Raw genomic sequence first — 21,116 nt, forward strand, 5'->3', positions numbered from 1 at the left:
ATAGGATTGTAAACATAGCATATGCATAAACTTTCACCAGATTACTCTGTCTAGCAGACACAGACATCAGTCCTTAAGAGCATAAGAATCAGACATAGACTAGGTCTATAAAGGGAACACAATATGTGGTTGACTGGGGCATGGTTCAGCCTATTTGTGTGTTTAACAGACCAACGAGCTAACTTCGGCTTTTGTAGCTTACAGATGCTTATTGACATTCCTCATGGAAGTGTTAGGGTCCTCTGCTTTGCTGGGAAGGAGCAGGCTACGTTGAGTGTAGCAAGATGCTCTGAGACAATAAAGCTACTTGGCTACTTCCAATTGATTTCCTAGCGCTGAAGGGAATTGGAGTGTGATGTATAGTGTGTATGACATTCAAGCACAGCTGAAATGTCAAATGTCCAAGTATAGGCTACTGCACTCATCATGTATTGAGGGCTCCCGAGTGGCGCAGTGGTCTAAGGCACTGTATCCCGGTGCAAGAGGCGTGACTGCAGTCCCTGGTTTGAATCCAGGCTGTATCAACATCCGACTATGATTGGGAATCCCGTAGGGCGGCGCAAAAATTGGCCCAGCGTCGTCCGGGTTTGGCCGGGGTAGGCCGTCATTGTAAATAATAATTTGTTCTGAACTGACTTGCCTAGTTAAATAAAACATTGTATCCCACATAGTCCTTTGTGGTCATTGTTTTCTATGCAGTGAGCACTGAAGGTCAATAAACAAACAGACTTCTTTGACCCTCCAGCTACTCATAGAGTGAAAAGGCTAATGCCAAAATATGCTTAACTTTTAGAGTATAGTATGAGCACTGAGGAGTTCTAATATTGTAGCGGTGTAAAAGTATTGTAGAATATACCTAACTGGGGGGCAGGCCTACTCTATGTTACAGAATAGGTATATTCTACAGTATTTGTACTGAGTATGCAATGTATTGTATAACTAATCTATAACATCTGCCTTGTCTCTCTTTTTCTCTCTTGTCTTTCCTCTCCACCCCAGACTCTCTTGACCCCCAGGTGGTGTCGGTGATCCTGGTCAGCCTGGTTCCTCTGCTGGTTCTGGCCATGCTGGTCATCACATCCTTCTATTGGTACCGCATCTACCACCAGCGCCACGCCGGTGCCAAGCGCAAGAAGACGCCTCTCGACTTCAGCGACGCCCGCGCCATCATGATGGATGACGACGGCTCGGACAGCAGCTCCACGCACGCCAACAACCTCAACCACAACACGGAGCTCCTCCCCATTGAGCTGGACGCCCAGGTGGGCAAGGGCCGCTTCGCCGAGGTCTACAAGGCCAAGCTGAAGCAGGGCGCCACGGGAGCCGGTGAGCCCTTCGAGACCGTCGCCGTCAAGATTTTTGCCGATGAAGAGTATGCCTCGTGGAAGAACGAGAAGGACATCTTCTCGGACGCTGACCTGCGCCACGAGAACGTCCTGCACTTCCTGACAGCGGAGGAACGTAAGGTGGAGAAACAGTATTGGCTGATCACGGCCTACCATCCCCGGGGCAACCTCCAGGAGTACCTGACGCGCCACGTCATCAGCTGGGACGACCTGTGGGCGCTGGGCGGGTCGCTGGCGAGGGGCGTGGCCCACCTGCACAGTGACCACACGTTGTGCGGACGCTACAAGGTGCCAATCGTCCACCGGGACATCAAGAGCTCCAACATCCTGGTGAAAGGGGACCTCACCTGCGTCCTGTGTGACTTCGGCCTGGGTCTGCGTCTGGACAACTCGCTGTCCGTGGACGAGCTGGCCAACAGTGGACAGGTATATATTCTTCTCTCCTGTCTCCTTTCTACTTAGGCTGCATCCAAAATGGTACCATATTCTCTATGATTAGGGCACTAAGGCTTATAGGGCTCTGGTGAAAAGTAGTGCACTATTTTGGGAATAGGGTGCCATTTCAGACACATTAGTGTCTGGCTCATTTTCTCTTACTGGTTCCTCTTCTGGACAACATATTAATGATATCCAGAGAGCAAGTGCTGCTGGGCCTTTTGTTTTATTACAGTGATTAGACAAACAGCCCAGGCTGTTAAAACTGCAGTTGAATTGTACTGTTACATGGTACTGGAAGCAATCATGCATAGCATTAGAATGGAGTAGAACAGAACAGAATAAAACATAATAGTCTCCCTCTACAGGTGGGCACTGCCAGGTACATGGCCCCTGAGGTGCTGGAGTCCAGGATCAACCTGGAGAACATTGAGTCGTTCAAGCAGACAGACGTCTACTCCATGGCCCTGGTACTGTGGGAGATCACCTCCAGGTGCAATGCCATTGGAGGTAAAGTAACACCACATGATGTCTGACCAATCACGTGACCGAGCTGCATTAGACAGTAACCAATTGACAGGCAATATTTCGATTTGAAGTAGTGACCTTGTGTAAGTGATGAGGTGTCATTTTCTGTAAAGGTCCATTAAGTTTGTTTTACTCCCATGCTTGTAAACAAAGTCAATGTAAACAAACTATATAGCCTAAAACAATGATTACAACCATAATTTTGATATCATGGATGGTCATTCCTTGCATCCATAGCTCTTTCAATGAATTTAGGAGTGGTTAGATTTCTCCAGTCCCATCCCTCAAGTTTTTACCTTAAGAGGGGCGGGTAGTACTGCTTTAAGGTGTTTATGGTGTAATGGCCACCGATTATGCACATTGGTCACCTTTTCCCATGATGCCCTTCACTCAAGGAAGTAAAGGGAGTGGGTGTGTCCTGTTTTTCCACCCTTCTCCCGAAGTGTGCACTTTCACACAGCCACTGTCTCACATCACCTGTCTGTCTGTCTGTCTGTCTGTCTGTCTGTCTGTCTGTCTGTCTGTCTGTCTGTCTGTCTGTCTGTCTGTCTGTCTGTCTGTCTGTCTGTCTGTCTGTCTGTCTGTCTGTCTGTCTGTCTGTCTGTCTGTCTGTCTGTCTGTCTGTCTGTCTGTCTGTCTGTCTGTCTGTCTGTCTGTCTGTCTGTCTGTCTGTCTGTCTGTCTGTCTGTCTGTCTGTCTGTCTGTCTGTCTGAGGCCTATACTCTACAGTAATAAATATAAATGAATCTCCCCATGTCATGCCATTTACGTACATCCACCATCCACGACTATTCCAGCTGGCACTGTAGACAGACAGTGGTGAGAGGACAGGATAGCATAGATTTATGGGAGAGGGGAAGCCCGGCCCCTTCCTACCCCTGGATGGGAATAGAACCGGTGGGGGGAGAAGCAATTGGGAAAATCCATGTGTTTTGGCATAGTCTGATTTCACCCACCAATAGCACTCGTCTTCCCATAGATTGGCATCTGTTCTGATAAAAGTGAAGGGGTGGAATGTGTAGTGCGTTAGGAAAGCCCAAGGAGACTTTCCCATGTTGAAAGATTAAGCCACTGTTGGAATTTAGCTCGTCTCCCACCTTGATACAGCAAGAAGCTGCCTTATTTTGTGTAATAACGTTTGTTTGTTTGGATATTCCCTTGGGGGTAAAATGTTTGCAGAGTTAGAATGACTAACTCAACAAATGCTACTATCTATGTCTGCGAAACTGGCACTCACACAGCTACATCCAGTACAGGTATTTTTACCACTTGTCATCCTTTCAATAAAAACTTCCCATGCTATCATCCCAGCTCGGTGAGTCAATATTGACGGCATAAGTCTCTGTTCACCTGAGAACACGCACACGCACACACACGCACACACACGCACAGCAGATGGCATAAAACTCCTCTCAACTTAGAAAACACAAACACTTCCCTCTTCCCCAAACACAGTCAGACTGACACATCTCAGTGCATCATTATAATGAGTGGGTAGGTGAAGCCGCCATGGCTTGTCTGTCTCAGCCGCCACCTGCCTCAGTGCCTCAGCAGACAGATGTCAGAAGCTCCCGTTGTCTCGCTGCCTTGCCTGGCAGACCGCCACATAACACAGGCAGTCAGTCAGTCAGCCACTTTGTCACAGTTTCGGGGCCTTTCGTATGATCTGGGATCTGTCACGCGGTACGAAAGGCGCCCGTCTGTCAACAGGGCCAGTCGCAACCTCAGAGAAAGCAGCAGCAGCCATCACTATGCATTCTTTATCCTCAAAGTAAAAGTAAGGACAAGTAAAAAAGAATCAAATATGGGAGAAAGTAATAAATACATCGTCCCGGGCCGTCTCTTTTCCCGAAATGTCTTTCCCATATAATTTGCACGGCTGGAATTAGGAGCGGGAAAGAGAGGAGGGCGTTCACTGGCTGGTTTAGGGAGGAATGGGAGAACAGGGGTGTTGACCATCCCACTGTAGGAGAAATTCCTTCACTCCCCTGAGGGAGAAGACAGGGTTAGAGTAGAGTGGAGGAGGGCAGCTGCTATCCAGATGTCATGGCCTCATCTCAAGCCTGAATGGGCCCCGTGCTGTCTGTCTTGTCTGTCTGTTTGCCTGTCTGTCTGGCTAGCTGTCTGGCATTCTGTCTGGCAAGCTGTCTGGCAAGCTCTCTGTCTGTCTTTTCTGTCTGTCTGTACCCTTACAGAAAATGGTTTCACATGTGGAAAAATCACAAGATTTCACATGGAATTTCACTTGAAATCACGTGAAAACATGTGTTTTGTAACACTTCACATGTGATCACAAGTTTTCACGTGTAGTTTCATGTTATCACATGTTGATTTACATGTTACGACATGAATTTGTTGGGCTCCCGAGAGGCGGTCTAAGGCATTGCATCTCAGTGCCACTATAGTACCTGGTTTGAATCCAGGCTATATCACATCCGGCCGTGATTGGGAGTCCCATAGGGCGGTGCACAATTGGCCCAGCGTCGTCTGGGTTTAGCCGGAGTAGGCCATCATTGTAAATAAGAATTTGTTCTTAACTGACTTGCCTAGTTAAATAAAGGTGACAGGTTCTTTTCACGTGATCACATGGAAACATGTGTTTTTGGAACACTTTACATGAAATTCATGTGTTTTTGGAACACTTTACATGAAATTCATGTGTTTTTGGAACACTTTACATGAAATTCATGTGTTTTTGGAACACTTTACATGAAATTCGTGTGTTTTTGGAACACTTTACATGAAATTCATGTGTTTTGGAACACTTTACATGTGTTTTTGGAACACTTTACATGAAATGTGTGTTTTTTTACATGAAATTCATGTGTTTTTGGAACACTTTACATGAAATTCATGTGTTTTTGGAACACTTTACATGAAATTCATGTGTTTTTGGAACACTTTACATGAAATTCGTGTGTTTTTTTTCCGTACGGGCACGACTTCCTGGCTGTCTGTGTCTGGCTTCCTGGCTGGTTTGCTGCCTATCTGGCTGACTGCCTGCCTGTCACCCAGGGCTTTAACAACCTGTGAGGAAGATAAAACACAAGGCCACAAACTCTCAGCTTAATCAAAACCATCAGAGGAGAGAAGTAGAATAGTTTATCGTTCTCCAAGAGGCAGGGAAAGACTGTCAGGCGTGATTGTCAAGCTGTGACTTGTCGAGATTGCAGCATCTCAAACAGATTCATGTTACTTTTTTGGCTCGGATCAGAAAGCAAACTTTTGCTAGCTCTATGAGAATCTGTTTTCTTGAATTATTTAAGTTGACTGAAATCCTAGTATCTACTATACTGCCGATAGTGTACTAGAAAATAACCATTACAAAGTACTGTGTGATGAATACAGGTAATACCACATTCCTATGTGCATGAGGGGTACTGTATGTCTGTGGGTTTACATTGGTCAAATGGTACTGTTAGGTGTTACTGTACTGTTGGAGCTAGGAACATAAACATTTATTTATCTTATCGTATTGTTAGGTGTTACTGTACTGTTGGAGCTGGGAACATAAGCCTTTATTTATCTTATCGTATTGTTAGGTGTTACTGTACTGTTGGAGCTGGGAACATAAGCCTTTATTTGTCTTATCGTATTGTTAGGTGTTACTGTACTGTTGGAGCTAGGAACATAAACATTTATTTCGCTATACCCGCGATAACATCTGCAAAATATGTGTACACGACTAATAAAGCTGATTTGACTTCAGATATACTCAGGTGGTGGCATGCTTTCTCAACCACAGGGTACAGTTTGAACAGGAATCTCTAGAATGAGTCATTGTAACAAACACAAGACTGGGGTAGCACAGTAACTTAAACAGGTCAGGCTTTGAACCAGGAAACCAGACTGAGACCTGATGGTTAATAGCACGAGGGAGAGAGAGAGGCTGGCAATGTAGTCTACACCTATGGAAACCCATGTCTGAGCTGCCAAAAATGTACTGTATCAACATTACAAACCAGCAAGAGGAAGTCGATGGTGAACTACAGAGTGGGAATGTTGAGACATTTTCTTGATTCACTTGCTCAAAACAAATCAAACTGAAGTTGTCAAATGCCCCCGAATACAACAGGTTTAGACCTTACAGTGAAATGCTTACTTGCAAGCCCTTAACCAACATTGCACTTTCAAGAAATATACACGTTTAGAAAAGATTGACTAAATAAACTAAACAAAAACAAAGTAACACAATAAAATTAAAATAACGAGGCTGTATACAGGGGGTACCGGTACCGAATCAATGTGCGGGGTACAGATGAACTGTTCACCATTCTTATGGCTTGGGGGGTAAAATATGTTAAGGAACATTTTGGACCTAGGCTCCGGTACCGCTTGCTGGGAGTAGAGAGAACATTTTATGACTCAGGTAGCTGGAGTCTTTGACAATTTTTCGGGCCTTCCTCTGACACCGCCTGGTATAGAGGCCCAGGATGGCAGGAAGCTGGCCCTAGTGATGTACTGGGCCGTAAGCACTACACTCTGTAGCGCCTTGCAGTCGAATGCTGAACAGTTGCCATATCAGGCGGTGATGCAACCAGTCAGGATGCTCTCGATGGTATAGCAGAATAACTTTGAGGATCTGAGGACCCATGCCAAATCTTTTCTCCTGATGGGGAATAGGCGTTGTTGTGCGCTCTTCATGACTGTCTTGGTGTGTTTCGATCTTGATAGTTTGTTGTTAATGTGGACACCAAGAAACTTGAAGCTCTCGACCCGCTCCACAACAGCTCTGTCGATGTGAGTAGGGGTGTGCTTGGCCCTCCTTTCCTGTAGCCCACAATCAGCTCCTTTATCTTGATCACGTTGAGGGAGAGGTTGTTGTTCTGCCACAACACTGCCAGGTCTCTGACCTCCTCCCTATAGGCTGTCTCATTGTTGTCGGTGACCAGGCCCTGTTGTGTCGTCGGCTAACTTAATGATGGTGTTGGAGTCGTGCTTAGCCACGCAGTCGTGGGTGAACAGGGAGTACTGGAGGGGAATCAGCACACACCCCTGAGGGTCCTGTGTTGAGGATCAGCATGGCAGATGTGTTGTTGCCTACCCTTACCACCTGGGGGCGGCCTGTCAGGAGGTCCAGAATCAAGTTGCAGAGGGAGGTGTTTAGTCCCAGGGTCCTTAGCTTAGTGATGAGCTTTGAGGGCACTATGGTGTTAAACGCTGAGCTGTAGTCAATGAACAGCATTCTCACATAGGTGTTCCTTTTGTCCAGGTGGGAAAGGGCAGTGTAGAGTGCAATAGAGATTGCGTCATCTGGGGATCTGTTGGGGCGGTATGCGAATTGGAGTGGGTCTAGGGTTTCTGGCATTGATGGTGTTGATGTGAACCATGACCAAATCAAATCAAATCAAATCAAATTTATTTATATAGCCCTTCGTACATCAGCTGATATCTCAAAGTGCTGTACAGAAACCCAGCCTAAAACCCCAAACAGCAAACAATGCAGGTGTAAAAGCACGGTGGCTAGGAAAAACTCCCTAGAAAGGCCAAAACCTAGGAAGAAACCTAGAGAGGAACCGGGCTATGTGGGGTGGCCAGTCCTCTTCTGGCTGTGCCGGGTAGAGATTATAACAGAACATGACCAAGATGTTCAAATGTTCATAAATGACCAGCATGGTCGAATAATAATAAGGCAGAACAGTTGAAACTGGAGCAGCAGCACAGTCAGGAGGACTGGGGACAGCAAGGAGCCTTCATGTCAGGTAGTCCTGGGGCACGGTCCTAGGGCTCAGGTCAGTTGAAACTGGAGCAGGAGCATGGCCAGGTGGACTGGGGACAGCAAGGAGTCCTCATGTCAGGTAGTCCTGGGACATGGTCCTAGGGCTCAGGTCCTCCGAGAGAGAGAAAGAAAGAGAGAAGGAGAGAATTAGAGAACGCACACTTAGATTCACACAGGACACCGAATAGGACAGGAGAAGTACTCCAGATATAACAAACTGACCCTAGCCCCCGACACATAAACTACTGCAGCATAAATACTGGAGGCTGAGACAGGAGGGGTCAGGAGACACTGTGGCCCCATCCGAGGACACCCCGGACAGGGCCAAACAGGAAGGATATAACCCCACCCACTTTGCCAAAGCACATCCCCCACACCACTAGAGGGATATCTTCAACCACCAACTTACCATCCTGAGACAAGGCCGAGTATAGCCCACAAAGATCTCCGCCACGGTACAACCCAGGGGGGGCAACCCAGACAGGCCGACCACAACAGTGAATCAACCCACCCAGGTGACTCACCCCCCCCAGGGACGGCACGAGAGAGCCCCAGCAAGCCAGTGACTCAGCCCCCGTAACAGGGTTAGAGGCAGAGAATCCCAGTGGAAAGAGGGGAACTGGCCAGGCAGAGACAGCAAGGGCGGTTCGTTGCTCCAGAGCCTTTCCGTTCACCTTCCCACTCCTGGGCCAGACTACACTCAATCATATGACCCACTGAAGAGATGAGTCTTCAGTAAAGACTTAAAGGTTGAGACCGAGTTTGCGTCTCTGACATGGGTAGGCAGACCGTTCCATAAAAATGGAGCTCTATAGGAGAAAGCCCTGCCTCCAGCTGTTTGCTTAGAAATTCTAGGGACAATTAGGAGGCCTGCGTCTTGTGACCGTAGCGTACGTGTAGGTATGTACGGCAGGACCAAATCAGAGAGGTAGGTAGGAGCAAGCCCATGTAATGCTTTGTAGGTTAGCAGTAAAACCTTGAAATCAGCCCTTGCTTTGACAGGAAGCCAGTGTAGAGAGGCTAGCACTGGAGTAATATGATCAAATTTTTTGGTTCTAGTCAGGATTCTAGCAGCCGTATTTAGCACTAACTGAAGTTTATTTAGTGCTTTATCCGGGTAGCCGGAAAATAGAGCATTGCAGTAGTCTAACCTAGAAGTGACAAAAGCATGGATTAATTTTTCTGCATCATTTTTGGACAGAAAGTTTCTGATTTTTGCAATGTTACGTAGATGGAAAAAAGCTGTCCTCGAAATGGTCTTGATATGTTCTTCAAAAGAGAGATCAGGGTCCAGAGTAACGCCGAGGTCCTTCACAGTTTTATTTGAGGCGACTGTACAACCATTAAGATTAATTGTCAGATTCAACAGAAGATCTCTTTGTTTCTTGGGACCTAGAACAAGCATCTCTGTTTTGTCCGAGTTTAATAGTAGAAAGTTTGCAGCCATCCACTTCCTTATGTCTGAAACACATGCTTCTAGCGAGGGCAATTTTGGGGCTTCACCATGTTTCATTGAAATGTACAGCTGTGTGTCATCCGCATAGCAGTGAAAGTTTACATTATGTTTTCGAATAACATCCCCAAGAGGTAAAATATATAGTGAAAACAATAGTGGTCCTAAAACAGAACCTTGAGGAACACCGAAATGTACAGTTGATTTGTCAGAGGACAAACCATTCACAGAGACAAACTGATATCTTTCCGACAGATAAGACCTAAACCAGGCCAGAACATGTCCGTGTAGACCAATTTGGGTTTCCAATCTCTCCAAAAGAATGTGGTGATCGATGGTATCAAAAGCAGCACTAAGGTCTAGGAGCACGAGGACAGATGCAGAGCCTCGGTCCGATGCCATTAAAATGTCATTTACCACCTTCACAAGTGCCGTCTCAGTGCTATGATGGGGTCTAAAACCAGACTGAAGCATTTCGTATACATTGTTTGTCTTCAGGAAGGCAGTTAGTTGCTGCGCAACAGCCTTCTCTAAAATCTTTGAGAGGAATGGAAGATTCGATATAGGCCGATAGTTTTTATATTTTCTGGGTCAAGGTTTGGCTTTTTCAAGAGAGGCTTTATTACTGCCACTTTTAGTGAGTTTGGTACACATCCAGTGGATAGAGAGCCGTTTATTATGTTCAACATAGGAGGGCCAAGCACAGGAAGCAGCTCTTTCAGTAGTTTAGTTGGGATAGGGTCCAGTATACAGATTGAAGGTTTAGAGGCCATGATTATTTTCATCATTGTGTCAAGAGATATAGTACTAAAACACTTGAGCGTCTCTCTTGATCCTAGGTCCTGGCAGAGTTGTGCAGACTCAGGACAACTGAGGTTTGGAGGAATACGCAGGTTTAAAGACCAGCCTTTCAAAGCACTTCACGGCTACAGACGTGAGTGCTACAGGTCGGTAGTCATTTAGGTTACTTTAGCATTCTTGGGCACAGGGACTATGGTGGTCTGCTTGAAACATGTAGGTGTTACAGTCTCGATCTGGAAAAGGTTGAAAATATCAGTGAAGATACTTGCTAGTTGGTTAACACATGCTCTGAGTACACATCCTGGTAATCCGGCCATTTTGAAGGTTGACCTGTTTAAAGGTCTTATTCACATCGGCTACGGAGAGTGTGATCACACAGTCATCCGGAACAGCTGGTGCTCTCATGCATGCTTCAGTGTTACTTGCCTTGAAGCACACATATAAGTCATTTAGCTTGTCTGGAATCACTGGGCAGCTCGCGGCTGGTGTTTCCTTTGTAATCCATAATAGTTTGCAAGCCTCCCACATCTGTAGTAGGATACAATCTTAGTCCTGTATTGACACTTTGCCTGTTTGATGGTTCGTTGGAGGGCATAGCTGAATGTCTTATAAGCTTCCGGATTAGTGTCCTGCTCATTGAAAGCGGCAACTCTACCTTTTAGCTCAGTGGAGATGTTGCCTGTAATCCATGGCTTCTGGTTGGAACATGTACGTACGGTCAATGTGGGGACAACGTCATCGATGCACTTATTGATGAAGCCAGTGACTGATGTGGTATGCTCCTCAATGCCATTGGATGAAAATCATGAAACATATTCCAGTCTGTGTTAGCAAAACAGTCCTGTGGCTTAGCATCTGCGTCATCTGACCACTCTGATGTATGATGTATCTCGATGTGTCAACTTATCAGTTATCATAAAGGTGATTTCTTCATTAACAGTTCTAATACAGATATGTGAGTCAATAGGAAAGTGATATGTGCTTTAAAAAATACTTTATAACATCATTAACTGACCTCAACTGAACAGGTCATCCTCATTTACAGTTGAAGTCGGAAGTTTGCATACACTTAGGTTGGAGTCGGTAAAAATAGTTTTTCAATCCCTGCACAAATTTCTTGTTAACGAAATATAATTTTGGCAAGCCGGTTAGGACATCTACTTTGTGCATGACGCAAATAATTTTTCCAACAATTGTTTACAGACAGATTATTTCACTTATAATTCACTGTATCACAATTCCAGTGGGTCAGAAGTTTACATACACTAAGTTGACTGTGCCTTTAAACAGCTTGGGAAATTCCAGAAAATGATGTCATGGCTTTAGAAGCTTCTGATGGGCTAATTGATCATTTGAGTCAATTGGATGTATTTCAAGGTCTACCTTCAAACTCAGTGCCTCTTTGCTTGACATCTTGGGAAAATCAAAAAAAATCAGCCAAGACCTCAGCAAAACAATTGTAGACGTTCACAAGTCTGGTTCATCCTTGGGAGCAATTTCCAAATGCCTGAAGGTACCACGTTCATCTGTACAAACAATAGTACACAAGTATAAACACCATGGGACCACGCAGCCGTCATACCGCTCAGGAAGGAGACGCGTTCTGCCTCCTAGAGATGAACATACTTTGGTGCGAAAAGTGCAAATCAATCCCAGAACAACATCAAAGGACCTTGTGAAGATGCTGGAGGAAACAGGTACAAAAGTATCTATATCCACAGCAAAACAAGTCCTATATCGACATAACCTGAAAGGCAGCTCAGCAAGGAAGAAGCCACTGCTCCAAAACTGCCACAAAAAAGCCAGACTACAGTTTGCAACTGCACATGGGGACAAAGATCGTACTTTTTGGAGAAATGTCCTCTGGTCTGATGAAACCAGAGGAGAAGGGGGAGGCTTGCTAGACGAAGAACACCATCCCAACCGTGAATCACGGGGGTGGCAGCTTCATGTTGTCGGGGGTGCTTTGCTACAGGAGGGACTGGTGCACTTCACAAAATAGATGGCATCATGAGGGAGGAAACTTATGTGGATATATTGAAGTAACATCTCAAGACATCAGTCAGGAAGTTAAAGCTTGGTCGCACACGGGTCTTCCAAATGGTTAATGACCCCAAGCATACTTCCAAAGTTGTGGCAAAATGGCGTAAGGACAACAAAGTCAGGGTATTGGAGTGGCCATCACAATCCCATAGACAATTTGTGGGCAGAACTGAAAAGGCGTGTGCGAGCAAGGAGGCCTACAAACCTGACTCAGTTACACCAGCTCTGTGTGGAGTAATGGGCTTATTGAGGGAATTTTGACCCAAGTTAAACAATTTAAAGGCAATGCTACCAAATACTAATTGAGTGTACAGTGGGGCAAAAAAGTATTTAGTCAGCCACCAATTGTGCAAGTTCTCCCACTTAAAAAGATGAGAGAGGCCTGTAATTTTCATCATAGGTACACTTCAACTATGACAGTCAAAATGAGAAAAAAAATCCAGAAAATCACATTGTAGGATTTTTTAACTGAATTTATATGCAAATTATGGTGTAACAAAAGTATTTGGTCACCTACAAACAAGCAAGATTTCTGGCTCTGTCCTCCACTCGTTACCTGTATTAATGTCACCTGTATTAATGGCTCCTGTTTGAACTTGTTATCAGTATAAAAGACACCTGTCCACAACCTCAAACAGTCACACTCCAAACTCCACTATGGCCAAGACCAAACAGCTGTCTAAGGACACCAGAAACAAAGTTGTAGACCTGCACCAGGCTGGGAAGACTGAACCTGCAGTATGTAAGCAGCTTGGTTTGAAGAAATCAACTGTGGGAGCAATTATTAGGAAATGGAAGACCATACAAGACCACTGATAATCTCCCTCAATATGGGGCTCCATGCAAGATCTCACCCCGTGGGGTCAAAATGATCAGAAGAACGGTGAGCAAAAATCCCAGAACCACACAGGGGGACCTAGTGAATGACCTGCAGAGAGCTGGGACCAAATTAACAAAGCCTACCATCAGTAACGCACTACGCCGCCAGGGACTCAAATCCTGCAGTGCCAGTACATGTCCAGGCCCGTCTGAAGTTTGCTAGAGAGCATTTGGATGATCCAGAAGAAGATTGGGAGAATGTCATATGGTCAGATGAAACCAAAATATAACTTTTTGGTAAAAACTCAACTCGTCATGTTTGGAGGACAAAGAATGTTGAGTTGCATCCAAAGAACACCATACCTACTGTGAATCATGGGGGTGGAAACATCATGCTTTGGGGCTGTTTTTCTGCAAAGGGGCCAGGACGACTGATCTGTGTAAAGGAAAGAATGAATGGGGCCATGTATCGTGAGATTTTGAATGAAAACCTCCTTCCATCAGCAAGGACATTGAAGATGAAACGTGGCTGGGCCTTTCAGCATGGCAATGATCCCAAACACACCCCCGGGCAACGAAGGACTGGCCTAGCCAGTCTCCAGATCTCAACCCCATAGAAAATCTTTGGAGGGAGTTGAAAGTCCGTGTTGCCCAGCAACAGCCCCAAAACATCACTGCTCTAGAAGAGATCTGCATGGAGAAGTGGGCCAAAATACCAGCAACAGTGTGTGAAAACCTTGTGAAGACTTACAGAAAACGTTTGACCTCTGTCAACAAAGGGTATATAACAAAGTATTGAGATCAATTTTTGTTATTGACCAAATACTTATTTTCCACCATAATTTGCAAATAAATTCATTAAAAATCCTACAATGTGATTTTCTGGATTGTATCTGTCATAGTTGAAGTGTACCTATGGTGAAAATTACAGGCCTCTCTCATCTTTTTAAGTTGGAGAACTTGCACAATTGGTGGCAGACTAAATACTTTTTTGCCCCCCTGTATGTAAACTTCTGACCCACTGGGAATGTGATGAATGAAATAAAAGCTGAAATAAATCATTCTCTCTACTATTATTCTGGCATTTCACATTCTTCAAATAAAGTGATGATCCTAACTGACCTCAGAGAGGGAATTTTTACTAGGATTAAATATCTGGAATAGTGGATTGCTGAGTTTTAAAAGTATTTGGCTGAGGTGTATGTAAACGTCCGACTTCAACTGTAACTCACTTGTTTTGCATGAGCAGTCCTCAGAAATATACCCAGTCAGTGTTAAAACTTTTTTTTTCTCAAACCACTATCTACATGCTCTTGTCTTGTTGTCGTCTCATCCATTGCAGAGTTTAATGTTAGGTTGGTTGACTTGAAAAAAGTTTCTCTCTGAAACCAATATTGACCATTCCTTCCTTTTTAGCAAATACTGCTTGTGTGGAGACCACAAAATGACCTTAAGTGTGGACTTAGCATGGGAGCCTATAAAAAAATACTAAATTGTTTATCGTCCCAAAATAGCTCCCAAAATATGCCGTATGTTCATATGGCATATATTTTTCGAAATAAGACAATAAACAATTTTGTATTTTTTTTTATAGGCTCTCATTACACAACCCTGAAACTGTTTACATTTTAGCAGATGCTCTTATCCTGAGCGACTTACAGTAGTGATTGCATACATTTTCCCCCGTGGGAATCAAACCCACTACCGTGGCATTGCAAGCACCATGCTCTACCAACTGAGCTTACAGGGGACAAAAAAAGAAAGAACCTCTATTCCTTTACTCGCTTGAATAATGACAGATGGGTGGGTGTACTTTTGCTAAAACACTGAAACGAGGGAAATCTTCTTGTCAAAAACAGGAAGCTCTTGCCTGTAGAGTCAGCTGTTGGCTCAAGCCGTGACCTAGCATCCGATTCCTGTCTGTGTTCATCTGGACTTCCTGTGAGGCCTCTCTTCTGGGCAGGGACTGTGCGTTTCTCATCTGTCAGCCAGAATTCAGTTGAACAGTATTACAGTACTGTACAGGGAAATAAGTGATCAGCTTTAAAGTTCCAATGCAGCCATTTTTATCTGAATATCAAATAATTTCTGGGTAACAATTTAAATTTGACCTTTATTTAACTAGGCAAGTCAGTTAAGAACAAACTCTTATTTTCAATGACAGATTAGGAACAGTGGGTTAACTGACTTGTTCAGGGGCAGAACGACAGATTTTTAACTTATCAGCTCAGGGATTTGATCTTCCAACCTTTCGGTTACTAGTCCAACACTCTAACCACTAGGCTACCTGCCGCCCCATTAAATACCTTACTTCAATTAAAATGGTCAAAAATAAACAAAAATTGCCTCTTAGCAAAGAGCAATTTCTCAAGCAAGAATTTAGCTCGGACCGTCTGGGAGTCATCTGACTGAGGTGGGGGAAATGGATCATTAGCTGTTATTGGCAGAGAGATTTGGAACTCTTTCTTATTGGTCTATTAACTCATTTACCACCTGGTGATGTCCTCAGGCAGGCCAAAACTCCATCCCATCACAACAGGCTGAAGTTTTAAGCAGCTCTTACACAAATTCACCTTGGTTATACATAAAATATACATATAACACAGGAAAATCACATTTCTGACTGCTGGGCCTTTTGACTCCGCTTACATAACAGGTCAACTCATCATTGTTTTGATTGATTGTGTTGTGAGATGGTAAAGGTTTTCATTATGATCCATATACTATTTCCATGTCTTCATTCTATTCACGATGGCAGTACTAAACGAATGCAAAAGTGAAACAGTCGTCTCAGTACAGTACAGCTATTCATTGTGGATGTATTTCTTAATGCCACAGTGCCATTGCCCCCAAATAACCCTGTTGTTTTCAGTTGGCTCTATCTCATGTCTGTTTTAATGTTATTTTCCAATAATGTTTTTGCAATATGGAGCTATTGAGGATAATTTACTTAACTGGCATACCATTTATTTTGCGTCGGAAATCTGGAAAATGACTTTTAGTTTCATTTAGCGCTTGGTTCTTACACAGAATTTGTCAGACTACTTTAGGTACCAAATTTGGCCTTCCTGAAACAAATGTTTTTATATGAGAACTCCACTCTTCAAAGTGAACTTGAGTTTGATTTGTTACTCTACCCAAAGGACAGATCAGATCAATGTAAAGATAAATAGTTCTCTGCAAGCCGTTGACTAAAGTTTCCAGACTGCGTCATCCCAAGCCAACTCTTTGAAATTCTGCCTTGAGTAAACTTTATTTGCGCATGGAGTTTGACGAGCATCTTGGATGCCGCGTTATAAAGATAGCTGACACTGAGCCAACGCTGAGTTGGTGAGTTGTTTCAAGCACATTCTCACTGAGATCTAAATGCAATAATATTGACCGTTTCTCTCAGACAGGGTTTTTCCCTGGCCCCTGATCCTATGAACCTAAAACATATGTTGACCTCTGTATCTCTCTGTTCATGTTTGAGTATATGATATGATACTTTATTGTCAACTTTCATGGAAAATCATTTAGTGAGGCCAGGGCTACATTTGAATATTCACAAAACAATACCATGTTCTGTGGCTCTGTGTGTGTGTGTGTGTGTTTATGAACCTACCGTATAAACCTATAACGTATCTTTTGACTTCTGTATCTCTCTGGCTCCTGTTTTTAAATGTTCGTCTCTGTGTGTGTTTGTGTACAGAGGTAAAGGACTACGAGCCCCCATTCGGTAAGGTGAGGGAGCACCCGTGTGTGGAGAGTATGAAGGACAGTGTACTCCGAGACCGGGGACGACCAGAGATCCCCAGCAGCTGGATCAACCACCCAGTAAGTAACAAGGCCTGCTTTCATTATGCATAATGCACACATTCTTAGATGGATTATTGCATCATTTCCTTACGCATTTTATTTATCTTTTACAAAAGCTATTTTTTTATTAGGGCCAACTTCTCTCTCTTCCGACTCGAGTATCTGTGTACCACTACTGACTGTAAGTCTCTGTGCTCCGCTGCTCCTCCCTCAGGGCATCCAGGTGGTGTGTGGCACGATAGACGAGTGCTGGGACCACGACCCCGAGGCCAGGCTGACTGCACAGTGTGTGGCCGAACGCTTCAATGACATGGAGCACCCAGACAAGCTGTCTGGACGCAGCAACTCGGAGGAGAAGATCCCCCAGGACATCTCTGTGACGGAGTTTGAAGAGATTGAGAAGAAGGAAGTATGCCTCAGAAACTACAATGCCCCTGCCGAGGAGGCTGAGAACTACAATCAACCAAGCAGCTGAGAGAGATTTAAGTGGAGAGTCTCTTTGTATATGCTCCGTTTATTTGTCCTGCTTGTGACTCCAAGGAACAAACAGATTGGCTGTTGTGTGTCATGGATGTAAAAGGGAACAAAACTGAACAATCCAATCAGCAAGGAATTTATATTTTTTTATTTTTTTTATTTACAGCATTTTCTCCAAAGACGGATTAAAGCCATGACTGGACTGGTGAAAATATAAACCCCTCTTAACTAAATACTGTTTGCACTTTATCAATAGCTATGCATACCACATGATGTACAGTACCAGTCAAAAGTTGACACACCTGCTCATTCCAGGATTTTCCTTTATTTGGACTATTTTCTACATTGTAGAATAATAGTGAAGACATCAAAACTATGAATTAACACATATGGAATCATGTAGTAACCACAAAAGTGTTAAACAAATCAAAATATATTTTATATTTAAGATTCTTCAAAGTAGCCACCCTTTGCCTTGATGACAGCTTTGCACACTCTTGGAATTCTCTCAACCAGCTTCATGGAGGTAGTCACCTGGAATGCATTTCAATTAACAGGTGTGCCTTGTTAAAAGTTAAGAAGGAATGCAATTCCACAAACTAACAAGGTAGGGGTGGTATACAGAAGAAAGCCTTATTTGGTAAAAGACCAAGTCCATATTATGGCAAGAACAGCTCAAATAAGTAAGACAAATGACAGTCCATCATTACTTTAAGACATGAAGGTCTTTCAAGAACTTTTAAAGTTTATTCAAGTGCAGTTGCAAAAAAACATCAAGCGCTATGATGAAACTGGCTCTCATGAGGACCGCCACAGGAAAGGAAGACCCAGAGTTACCTCTTCTGCAGAGAATAAGTTACCCGCCTTAGAAATTGCAACCCAAGTAAATACTTCAGAGTTCAAGTAACAGACACATCTCAACATCAACTGTACAGAGGAGACCGTGTGAATCAGGCTGTCATGGTCAAATTGCTACAAAGACACCACTACTAAAGGACACCAATAAGAAGAAGAGACTTGCTTTGAGATTTTTGGTTCCAACCGCCGTGTCTTTGTGAGACGCAGAGTAGGTGAACGAATGATCTCCGCATGTCTGGTTCCCACCGTGAAGCATGGAGGAGGTGTGGGGGTGCTTTGCTGGTAACACTGTCAGTGATTTATTTAGAATTCAAGGCACACTTAACCAGCATGGCTACCACAGCATTCTGCAGCTATACGCCATCCCATTTAGTTTGCGATCAGTGGGACTATCATTAGTTTTTCAACAGGACAATGATCCAACACACCTCACGGCTGTGTGAGGGCTATTTTACCAAGAAGGAGAGTGATGGAGTGCTGCATCAGATGACCTGGCTACTTTGAAGAATCTAAAATGTATTTTGTTTAACACTTTTTTGGTTACTACATAATTCCATATGTGTTATTTCATAGTTTTGACGTCTTCAATATTATTCTACAATGTAGAAAATAATAAAAAATTAAGGAAAACCCTTGAATGAGGAAGTGTGTCCAAACTTTTCACTGTTACTGTATATTCAGTTACTATATATTATTGATGACAATACAGTGCAATTATAGGAAAGAGGTGTACTGTACCATTTGTATCTGGAAAAAGAAGAGAGCAGTCAATACTGATACACTAATACCATTTTTACCTGTTTTCGACTGGCACTTTTTGACATTTTTAAAGGCATCATTGGATGATTAAAGGGACTGGAGGATGGAGCTATATCAAAGACCAAGGTGAAAGTTTCATTCCTGGAAGCACGGTATGAGAAAAGGGCCAAGATATGAAATTGAAAATGATTCCCAACAAATAAACCCAGGGGAATGCTGATATTTAATGACAAGGAAGGGAAGTTGATCCCTTCTCAATTAAAGATCTCTATCAAAAACCCTCTATGTATAATGTTAAAAGCCGTAATTAAAGACTTTCAGTATTCTACTCTATTTTTCTTGCTGTTTATTATTCACCTTGACCTGAACTTAGGTCTCCGGTTTGATTGAATAAACTTAGGTAGCTCATGTCCATTCTCTTTTAGCTAAATGGCTACAGTGTCTTCAGCTTGCTCTCTACCCACAGTGTTGAAGGCTCACAGTGTGTGGACTACTGCCGGACAGGATATTCAGTCAAACCGCATTACAGTAATATGTTAGTTCATTCACTGCCACTCTGAAGTGGAGTTCTATTTCCTCTCGTCAGAGTTTCCAATGCTGTCACTGGTCTACCAGACTGTAACACAAGGCTCACTTAGGTTGGCTCAACCTTTAGGTCAAATCAGGACATGTTTTGTAGGTTGTATGTTGGTACTTGAATATTGCCAAACCACATTTTAACAGTAGTAAACATGAACACAGGTGACCTCCAATTCATGATTTATCCCCCATTTAACTCACATTACCTTACACGTAATATAAAACAAATGTCTGCACCTCTGTAGAACCAAACTGTGGCAGTGTGACAGTTCTTTATCCTCATCCATAACTCCTTGGTGAGGTGTTTGTGAGGTGTTTGTTAGGTTATATGGAGGTGGGAGGTTCAGCAGGTTTAGAGCACTGAAACCTGCCTAGCGGTGACAGACCTTTGATCCCATTCCCAGCCGATAGCCTCCGTCAGACAGTGCAGGTCTGTCTCTGCATGGGCCTCTGCAGCAGCTGCCCAGGTCTAACCTAACCTACATCTGCTGTTTCCCGCGTTCCATAGCAACACGGTGGAAAACACACTCCTCTGCCAAGTTGCGAACCGCCAGCAAGGAGCTCGCTGCCCGGACTCCACTACAAATCATCTCTCATTGGGGAATGCACGTGAATTCTGTGCTACAGAACCAATGAAGAGACGGAGGGTGGGGTTTGTTCGCAGCCGTCGCCTTGCTAAATTCAAGGTCAGAAGCCTCTGCTCTCAAGCTATCAATAAGAAATTGGCAGGTGAGAACTCGTGGCTTTGAAGTGCAGTCGTATTACGTTTAAGATATACAAATAAAGGCTTAATTTTCCCTCCAAAATACATTTGCATACAGGCTGATAAAAGGCCTACTGAAAAAATGCATTGAACTGTGAAATGAACCCACTGGGCACACACTGGTTGAATCAATGTTTAAAATAAAATGTTATTTGTAGCATACACATATTTAGCCGATGGTATTGCGTATGTAGCGAAATGCTTGTATTTCTAGCTCCAACAGAGCAGTAATATCTAATAAAACACAACAATACACACAAAACTAAAAAGTAAATAATGGAATAAAGAAACATAAGGACGAGCAATGTCGGACTCTTGAGTATAAATATATACAGTATATAACCAACATGGAATAGAGGTTGAATTGATGCCTGTGTTCAGTGGGAATGCAGTTGGCAACGTCATGCAAGTGATTAAGCAGCTACAGAGAAAGAGGGTCTCAGAGGAGCATTTCTATCCCTGGACCCTCTGTTTATTGGCTGTGTTTCTGTGAATGTTATATAGCACCCCTCGCACTGTCACAGTGTGGGCTAAACTACAGACATTACAAATTGAGTCTGGACTAAGCCGGAGGCTATACACAGATGACAAATGATGAACTGTTTTTCATTAAGAATGGGCCAGAAGGAAACCAAACATAAGAGAAGCATGTATTTTTCAATATCAAAAGAATGTATGCTATGTTAAATCTGCAGAGGCACTGAGGCAGGTGAACACAATCCTCTCTGGAGCTTAAAA

The 21,116-nt window shown here is 43.7% G+C and overlaps 1 protein-coding gene across 2 annotated transcripts in view; it reads left to right on the plus strand.

Moving 5' to 3' along the window:
- The window catches only part of LOC118399140 (TGF-beta receptor type-2-like), a 28,329-nt gene extending 8,960 nt beyond the window's left edge, over positions 1-19,369 (plus strand). For both annotated transcript variants that reach the window (XM_035794963.2, XM_035794962.2), the window contains exons 4-7: positions 1,000-1,772; positions 2,150-2,291; positions 16,836-16,960; positions 17,157-19,369. In XM_035794963.2, the coding sequence (XP_035650856.1) occupies positions 1,000-1,772; positions 2,150-2,291; positions 16,836-16,960; positions 17,157-17,417 (1,301 nt within the window). In that variant the 3' untranslated portion in view covers positions 17,418-19,369. The remainder of the gene's footprint in view (positions 1-999; positions 1,773-2,149; positions 2,292-16,835; positions 16,961-17,156) is intronic.
- The last annotated feature ends 1,747 nt before the right edge of the window (positions 19,370-21,116 follow it).

The sequence above is a fragment of the Oncorhynchus keta genome, chromosome 20 (assembly GCF_023373465.1).
Source record: "Oncorhynchus keta strain PuntledgeMale-10-30-2019 chromosome 20, Oket_V2, whole genome shotgun sequence".
Taxonomy (NCBI): domain Eukaryota; kingdom Metazoa; phylum Chordata; class Actinopteri; order Salmoniformes; family Salmonidae; genus Oncorhynchus; species Oncorhynchus keta.